The 9,322-nt window shown below is 34.9% G+C and overlaps 1 protein-coding gene across 1 annotated transcript; it reads right to left on the bottom strand.

Annotated features, from left to right (window-relative positions):
- Nucleotides 1-1,249: 1,249 nt before the first annotated feature.
- Nucleotides 1,250-6,934, bottom strand: LOC111405171 ((6-4)DNA photolyase). Its single transcript, XM_023033940.1, has 14 exons — nt 6,518-6,934; nt 6,296-6,367; nt 6,090-6,170; nt 5,748-5,918; nt 5,555-5,626; nt 5,153-5,239; nt 4,972-5,070; nt 4,816-4,899; nt 3,687-3,773; nt 3,499-3,570; nt 3,305-3,418; nt 2,750-2,837; nt 2,570-2,665; nt 1,250-1,741 (listed from the first exon to the last, which is right to left on the bottom strand). The coding sequence occupies exons 1-14, from the start codon at nt 6,839-6,841 to the stop codon at nt 1,560-1,562; spliced, it is 1,629 nt and encodes a 542-aa protein (XP_022889708.1). The 5' UTR covers nt 6,842-6,934; the 3' UTR covers nt 1,250-1,559.
- Nucleotides 6,935-9,322: the final 2,388 nt, after the last annotated feature.

Below are 9,322 nucleotides of genomic sequence, written 5' to 3'. Positions count from 1 at the left end.
AATTGAAAATTAATTAAAATAGAATATGAAACCCCTTGTTATTTCAAAACTCCAACAATACAAAAAATTCACTAAACAAGACAACAAACAAAAATCCACTCTAAAACTTAAGATCAACTTATAAATGCGAAAATATGATAAAATATTAAACAAGCGAATGAACGGTAAAATCTTGATCAAAAATTTATATAACAATAGCATGATTATCTTTAATAATATTCAAGGATCATGATTCTTGATAGCCGGTCACTTTGAAATCAACAAGAAAATTGAATTTTTACGAAAATGTTGAAATGAAAATATATTTTTCTTATTATGTTGCATTAAAACTATGAATTTATAAAATATTTATAAAATTATTTAAACTTGAATTTCAATTACCTATTAAAGGACGGAATAAGAAGCGCATGAAAAATGAACATTTAACGTAAAATAATTTTAGGGTCTAACATTTAAAGATGTTGTTCATCTTGGTGAAAGCAAAAAGATAAATTAGGGAGAATCGAATTCATTGTAGGTTACCAAGAATCGGGCAGGTACCAATCGGTTCTCGATGTATAGTTCAAAAATTGTCCCATTTAGTAAAGGAATTGGAGCCTAACCGATCGATTCTGTTTGTTTCCAGTCCAATTCCACCAGTTATAGGGAAAAATGCCCACCCCCAATTAGGGTAAATTCAATTAGAGCATCTTCATGATATGTTTTAAACATGAAACGACTTTTAAAATCATGTTCTTTAATTTGACTCTCCAAATAATTTAAAGAAAAGTTAGTTAAAATAAAAGATGGAGAGAAATAATAAATATTTTTTCAGATTAATAAAATTAAGTGTTAAATATAAAGAACTTGTTGGAGTATTTCAAAATTTTTAGTCTCTAAATTTATAGATGCTCTCCAAATTATAGAATATACTATTTAAAAATAGAGTATCTTAAAAATACTCTTGCAATCATGATATAAAGTATAAACCCACCTTCTGCCTTTATATCCCTCGTACATAAGTAGCTATGTACTCATTTACGAGTAACTGATGTATACTCTCTCCCCATCCTTGGCGCCATATCCAAAAAGTTTGACAAGATTTGGATGCTCGACAACAACAAGAAATTGTACTTCTGCAAACCATTGCTTATGACCTTGAAAAAGAAGACTAATTTTTTAAAATTCCAGCAACGAGGTAGCGACATTAAAGCAATAAACACGTAAATAAGGAAAACACGCAACTTAATACACACAAAACATCAAGAAGTGAAAAGAGAAGTAGAGATAGGCATTAAAGTAGGAGATTGAACTACACCTTCTGCGGCATATTTTGTAAGGTCGATTGAACATTATTGGAGAAGAAAACTAAGTTACAACATAGTTCAGTACTATCCAGTTCTAAATACTAAACGTGACCCTAATGTTTAACTTTTCTTCTGCCCTTGAAAACAAAGTCCTAACAATATTGCCATCTCCTTCAAGAAATTGAAACAGACAGTAGTCCGGCTTTGTTTCCACATGATGGCTTATGTGCTTCAGTACGTAGCCACGTAATGTTCGATAACATGTCTCGTACATTAGCCAATCTGCGTCTGTTTTAGTCTTTTGGATTTTGACTCCAGAGTCTTATGATCCTCGACTTTTCTCCTCAAACTTTTCAGGTCTTCTTCACTCACTATGCCATTCAATGTTTTGTTCAACTCATACGCTTCATATAATATCTGCTTGCATTCTTTGCTTGCAGAATCGTGGGAGACCACTGGAATGGAGTACAGAGAGCGCCCAGTTAGCAAGATGGCTTCTCCAAAGCCAACAGAAATTAGACGAAATGGAAAGATGAAAGAGATTTTCCGAAAGAGCATAAATAACAGATCATGATAAGACTAAAAAAGTTCATAACGTAAAATAATATGATCAAGGGGTACACACACGAGAAGCTAAAAGGGCAATTTAACAACTAATATTTTCCTTCAAAAAATAAACACCTAATACAAATTATCTCCAAAAAATGGCTGAGGCAACGTTCAAAGTGATAAGGAGTTTTAAGAAAAAACTTAGAAGATTCCATTATCTGTTATAAACTAAGAATAATTTTGACGTATTTTCTATTGCGATCCACTGGCAACCGTCTCCAAGGCCTCTCATAATGATAGGTACCATTTATAATAGGCTATCAACATTATAAATCATCTTAAGAGCCATTACAATTATCAAAATAACATCAAGTCTGTGACCTACATGGACATGATCAGATAATGATAAATCTACACTTCCAGAATAAATCATTAATGGTGTGTTTGATTATATTTATTTTCCATGGAAAATATCAGTTTTCCACCCAAATTCCTACTTTGAGTGTTTGATTGCTATTTTTTTCCATGGAAAATATTTTCCAACTTTTGAAAATATGCCTAATTTTCCTTGTTTTTAAGGAAAACATTTTCCTTGGATAGAGGTGGTTTACATTTTCCACAAAAGATGGAAAACATTTTCTTTTCTAGGTGATATTTTCCATGTCAATCAAACACACTCTAAGTATAATTGAAGCATCCAGCTAGGTGAAAGTGAAATTACAGAGGCAACTGACCCGGTTTTGGATAATCTTTTCCAATGATGCATTTGGCCTTAACTTGTATGCTCAAAGGAGCTGTCCATGGCTCATAAATATACTCCTTAGGCATGTCTGGGAATAAACATTATACATGGTGAAGTTTTATGCTACTGAAAGTAACAAACCAATAAAACCAAGATAAACATTTGGACACACCTTTTAATACCGGAAGAAAATACCTAATGTAGTTCCCATTAGGATCGTACTTCTTTCCAAATGAGATTGGAGAATAAATTCGGTTGTACTATAAAATGCAGAAAAAACAATAATCAGGCTTTCATGCAAATTATGGAGAAAACTGGTAGAATCATAAATGAAATTAAAATCCTGTGATGCATGCGTGCTGGCGATAAACAATTTTGGACCATCAAATTAGCCACAACAAACTCATGGAAGTCCATGAAAGCAAAGAAAACTCCAACGTGGGTGAAAATATATCAAAATTGACACTTTTAAAAGTCCATGTTTGGGACTGGATAGTATGATGAACAAGATTTGAACTTCTTTTTTTTCTATAATATATGCAGTACTGTCCAATTTTTCCTACCAAATATGTAATACTTGCAATATTCATAACATGACTGATGCCAAGATGGCCAGCTTTTCTAGTCTGCATTTGACAGCTCTAAGGTGCAACACCATGTAGGCTCAGAAAAGAGATGCACTTGTTCGTAACTACAGCTATGAAAGCGAAAAGGTCATTAAATATACCTGGTAAAAAAATGAGGAGCATGAGAGCCACAACCAGTTCCCATTATTTATTGCCCAATCAGAATCAATAAGAAGTCTCTCAAAGACATCACGCCCTTTTTCCCAATGCACAAACTGTCAGGAATTGGAGCAATATCAATAAAAAGAGATAAGAGGTTAGAAGACAAGGCCCACATGACTATAAGTACAATTACCAGATCTCCACGAGTTAAAAAACATGCAACACAATGCCGAGCAAGATGGTGCATCCACCCCCATTTATGCAGCTGTTTAAATATAAAATAGTCAGATACCAGTACATGACACAAAGAATTAACAAAGAACCACTGGGACTGTAACTTCTGAATTGAAAGTTCAATGGAACCTAGTCCATAGACCTAACCTGGACCATTATGGCATCAATCCAAGGAAATCCTGTCCTGCCATCTCTCCAAGCAGCTAGCAATTCATCATCATATTTCCATGGTATCTATATGAAAATAAAATAAAAATTGGGCAACGTCATGCAATTTTTAGCCCAAGACATGCAAGTACTGATAAAAAAAATTTATATGTCGGGTCATGCCCAACCTAATGTCTCCCTTGCAGCAAGAATTTATTGTAGTTTTAACGTGGTACTTGTATCATAATATGCAAACTCTTTGTGCCTCATGTAGTACAATAGTTTCTCAGTACCATTTCCTTCATCTAACTTTGAGAACGTGTGAGTAGGAAAAAGAATATAATAGAGAAACACTCGTTGCCTCCTAACACTAATCTGTTACTAATTAATTGATTGATTCTATGTTTCTGATGATCATGCTAGAAATCCCATCAAATAGTCTACCCATGTCATTACATGTATATGAGTGATGATTATTGAGTGGCTATTTGATGATGATGATGATAAATAAATAAACTAGAAGAACCCATTTGTATATTGCATGCACGTCCGTCAAACCACGTCAAATCAGCTATGGTTCCATATTTAACTGATGTATTAGCGACAACACCAAAGAAGTGAAAATTCAGACATGTAATATGGATTTTATATCATCGATATTAGACACCATTTTGTCAAGTATGAGAAAAGACAATCATAGAGAGTAGCTACCAAATGAAACCAAAATAATAATAATAATAATAATAATAATAATAATAATAAAGCCAAAATAGTTATAGATGCACTAGAGAAGAGAGAATTAGGAGAGAAAAGAACAGAACAAAAGGAAAATGACATAAAACTAAAGAAGAGAGAGAAAGTAAAATACTTTCATTTGTTTAATTTTAGAGGAAAATGTGAAAAAATGGAGAGAAAATATTTGTCAGCCCAAAAGGAATTTCATGGGGACTTGCTTAATATTTTTAACTTTTCAAATTAGTTGAATGTGGCACAAAAGAAACATAATTTTTGCTTCTTTTTTTTTTTCAAGGGAAAGGAAAGTTCGTTAAGCTTCTCTTCTTCTTCTCCTTTCCTTTAATCTGGATGAGGCAAACTAGTGATCACTTCACAAGAAAAATGCTGCAATTACCTGCTTGCATATTCTATTGTCCTTCATTTGCTCAAAATTAGGAGTTCCAAAAGCAACGGTGTAGAAAAAATCTCGCCATAATAACTGCAGAAGTTGAAATTATCAGGAAGATAAATATATAAGGATTACAACTGTTATACAAGTTTGTAAACTGACCTGTCCAAGAAGAGAAACGGGGGGAGATGTGTGCTTCTTAACAGTTCTCTGGATGTCCTGAATGCACTGGTAGAAGTACCTAGAAGACAGACAACCAAACTTCCAACAATTGAAAAAAGAAGAAAGATCAGAATACTTCAGGAAAATAGACTGAAAACAGCACAGCCCACATGTGACCTACTTTCAAGTAAGGCGATAATACAGTTGTTGCTGGTGATAGAAATGCAGATGGATCACCCTTGGGTTTCTCAAAGTTAGCCACCCATTCCTGCAACATAGGATCAGGAGTTTAGTCTGGAAAAGCAAAATTCAGATAAATTAACAACACAATTAACAATTGAATAAATCAGGTGCCAAATTTGCTGATAACTGCATTCGCCCAAACTTCAAGGATTTAGCCATTCTTTTTCAAAGTAAACGAATACTTAATTTGAAGGTTAATAATACCGCAGTTAACTCAGATCTGCATTCTCAAATACAAAACCAGCAAACTAAAGATAATACAAAAGCCATCCTTGCAGAATTTTCAGGAGTAATAAAACGTTCCATGCCTTTGAAATGTCATTATTTTAACCAATAATACCTTGTTTGACAGAGACTCTCTCAATCGTCTCAATGCTTCTGATTCACCACCTTTAAAAGGAGATCTCTCTACCTGTTCACAATGTCTGTTACAAATATTGCGAAAAGGACCACTTGTGGTATGTTCAGTAAGGTGGATTAGATAGTACTATACACAACAGATTATAATTTTAAAGAAGCATTTGACTTCATACCTTCGCACTGTCATCATAGCCAAGTTCTTCCATTGATGGGACTTCTGTAGTTGAACAGTTTCCAACAGGAGGAAGCCAAGAAAGTGCATTTGAAACAGGCGACGCTGCCCAAGAGGGTTCACCAGCAAGTTTGACAAAAGACTGATAGCTCAAAGGTGGTCTTCCACCGTTCTTTCAGATATTAACAGGTAGACAAATGAACCAAATAAATAGTCAAAGAAAGATAATTGATCAAGTGATCGGAGTTTGATTATCACCCAGTTCCAAAAATTAAAGGAAAAACACTTCTCATTGAAAAGAATTTGGCAATCTAGCATTAGTGGAAACTAGATCAACATCTACCTTCTGTATGATATCCGCAGGATTGAAGAGGGTGTGGCTGACAGGTGAAAATATCTCTATGCCAGCTGCAGTTGCATAACTCTGCAGAAAGAACATATTTGGTAGCCAAATAAGCAGATTATAAAAGGATAACAACATGCTAAAAAATCTAGCAACCGAAGAGAATTAAGACATCAATGTTCCTCTATCTAGAAAAAAGTTCCGACCTTGACTTGATTATCTAGAGCTTGATAATATGGGTCCGTGTCATATTCAAAACATAGCTTGCTTATGCTCCACTGGTCGCTCCAACAAAAGAAATGATATTAGATGTTGAGGACGCATAAGAGTTACACAGGAATGCACTCAGAAAAAAGGATAAAACAGATTAAATACTGTAAATCACAAGCAAAGAAGCACATGCCAAAATTCAATTAAATTTAGATTACCTCCTTCAAGCAGCGAATCAAGACCTGGCTAGGTTCACCCTTGAGCACCACCAAACGCGACCCGAGCCTTTTTAGGCTCAAATCGAGATCCACGAGGCTCTCGAGCAAGAACCTAATTCGGTTCAACCCGGCTCGCTCCGACCCTTGGGAAAAAGCCGTGACATCAGGCTCCATGTAATGAGGATCGATCACGAAAACAGGATACAAAAAGTAGGACCCCTTAGCCGCGTGCTCGAGAGCCGGATTGTCGTGGATTCGAAGCCCCTTTCGGAACCAAATCAGAGAGTTCGATCCGGAAGCCATTGACGGGTTGAAGAGACGCATTAGATTGAAGAAAACGGTTCACATGTTTCCCGCCTCAAATTGGTAAGAGGGTATCGGGCTAACATGCGCCGAGGAGACGTGGTTAGTTTGTGTCCGTTATTGTGCACAGATTAGAGTATAGGCGCACGAAATGGAAAGACTGATTAAGAAAACGCCACGCAGCGCGTCATCAGTTGGTGGTTAGTTCCGTTTGATGAATTAATTTTGAGCATGTTTGATAAAAATTTTAATTCAATTAATATCAATTTTTTTACTATTATTTCACTATTTCAATCGTTATTTTGAATTCTTCTTTCGCAGATAAGATTCACTTTATCTCTAACAGTCAAAAAATCAATTAATTAACTCCCTACCAAACGAGCACTTAATTCATTTCACTTTGTAATAAATTTAAATTATGGTCACTCAAATTTATAACAATTATAAATGTCAACATTAAGTCATAAATGTCACCGTTAAATTCCAAAGTAAATACAAATTATTTTATTCTGAATGCCACACGAAACAATATTTTTCAGATCACATTTCGTAAAGAGTCTTTATCATTATTCATTATTACAAACTTCAAACTTTGAAACTTAAAACTAAAAAATAAAAATGTCCACGACCACACATTTTTCAACAATAGTTCATCATAAAAATTGAGTTATATTGATGTTGTTCGATACAGCCAATAGGCTTAATCGAGTTGAGAACCCTATTTTGAACCTTTAGTTAAAACATACTTTTCATTCAAAGTTTGTGTTTATAAATCACGTGTCTCAAAATTTAGATTGTTGGAAAATGATTGAATTAAGGGTGCGTTTGATTGCACACATTTTTCATGAAAAATGGGTTTTTTCCACCTAATTTCCTACTTTTGTCTTATTTGATTAACAATTTTTTCCAAGGAAAATATTTTCCTTGTTTTGGTCACGTGACCACATTTTCTTTAAAAACAAGGAAAATATTTTCCTTGGGATAGGGTGGATTTTATTTTTTTATGGAATTTAACCCTTCCAAAAATTCTAGTAACCAACCCACATAAATATCTCTCTCTCTCATCTCTACCCACGTACCCTCTCTCTCATCCATTCAACCTGCTCTCATCGATTGAAAGGAACCAGGAAGGCGTCTCACTCTCTCATCGATTCAATCGAACTAGGAAGAAGAAATCGACGATCTGCCTCCGAGGAAATCAGTGCGAAAGGTTGGCAACGAGGCGGTGACTGTATAGATTGAGGTTAGTTTAACAATCAAACCACCATATTCTTGATGCTTCAATTTTGTCGATTCTCTGTGTTTAAAAATTATTAGGTTCGTTTTTTCATGGGTCCTCATTATTTCAAGTTGCAGATTCCAATTTTGTTTCTGTTTTTTTTATTTTTTTTTATTTTGAGATTCCACGTGATTGGATGCGTATTGGAACATGAATTCCAGAATTTTTCTCATCTGTAATCACCCCCAATTCTATTTCTGTGATGTATGAGTCATTATTTATCAAACGCACATTATTCCAGTGATACTCTAAAGATGTTTAGGCAGTGCAATTCTGATGAATGTGTGGAAATTGGTTGTCTTTTTTGAGCATTATAGGGAGAGAGAACTTGGGTTCTGCAAGGTGGAGCTGCTGATAGAATTAGTGTTAGAATTTAAGTTGTATTTCTACCATGTGAGAACATACATGGATTTTTCTCTTGGGAATTTAGCAAAGTTGTGAGTTGGACAGAGCTCCTGCATGTTTGTTTTATGATGTATAAAGCCCAGAGAAACCGGGATTAGGATTTGACATCAACAGATGAAGAGTGCATAATAGAGCAGCAACATCTTCGTCTACTTCCTTTCCCTTGGCATAGTAAAGCATTGGTCCTGTCCACTACAATATGTAGGAAAAAATAAATTAGTTCAAAGAAACAAAGACTTATTCAAACAGAAGCTGTATCAAAATGGCATGTTCATCATCTATCAAACAATGAATAGCAACGGTTGAGTTAGCAATACCTCAACTCTGTCTAGAACTCTTCTTGAGTTCCACTACTTAAGTTTTGACGAAGTTTGGTCAGCTAGAACTCCCTGATGTGATTGCTTATGGGAAACTAAATAGATACAATGGTTAGCAAACAACATTTGTTGACCTACTTGTATCTTTTGGTCTACATATTGTTGTCCTTAGGAGTTATTTTGTACAACAAGGTATGTATTGTATAATACATGATGAATGTCTCATGCTCTCTCTCTCTCCCCCCTCTCTTGCTTGATATAGATATTGGCAGCATATTTGTAACACTTATTAATATCACTACCTCACCCTCACCAATTTTGGATCACATTAGATTTGAGGGTGGAGAGTTGCTTTTGGGATAGGAAAGCATGGGTCTTGATGGAAAGTTCTATCAGCTATTTCACCAGAAGCTGTATCAAAATCACCCTCAACTAATCTTTTGGCTCCCTATGTTCCAGAACTCTGCATTTGTGAATGACAGCAGCTTAAAGATTGAAGAT

The sequence above is a fragment of the Olea europaea genome, chromosome 12 (genome assembly GCF_002742605.1).
Source record: "Olea europaea var. sylvestris chromosome 12, O_europaea_v1, whole genome shotgun sequence".
Classification (NCBI taxonomy): domain Eukaryota; kingdom Viridiplantae; phylum Streptophyta; class Magnoliopsida; order Lamiales; family Oleaceae; genus Olea; species Olea europaea.
The sequence above is the reverse complement of the archived record's forward strand: the minus strand, read 5'-3'. Positions and strand labels throughout refer to the sequence as shown.

Coding starts and splice junctions, on each gene's coding strand:
- LOC111405171 (XM_023033940.1), bottom strand. CDS start 6,841: ATGCGTCTCTTCAACCCGTCAATGGCTTCCGGATCGAACTCTCTGATT. Junction 5,627..5,747: donor GCTATGATGACAGTGCGAAG/GTATGAAGTCAA, acceptor CATTGTGAACAG/GTAGAGAGATCTCCTTTTAA. Junction 5,071..5,152: donor TATTATCGCCTTACTTGAAA/GTAGGTCACATG, acceptor AATTGTTGGAAG/TTTGGTTGTCTGTCTTCTAG.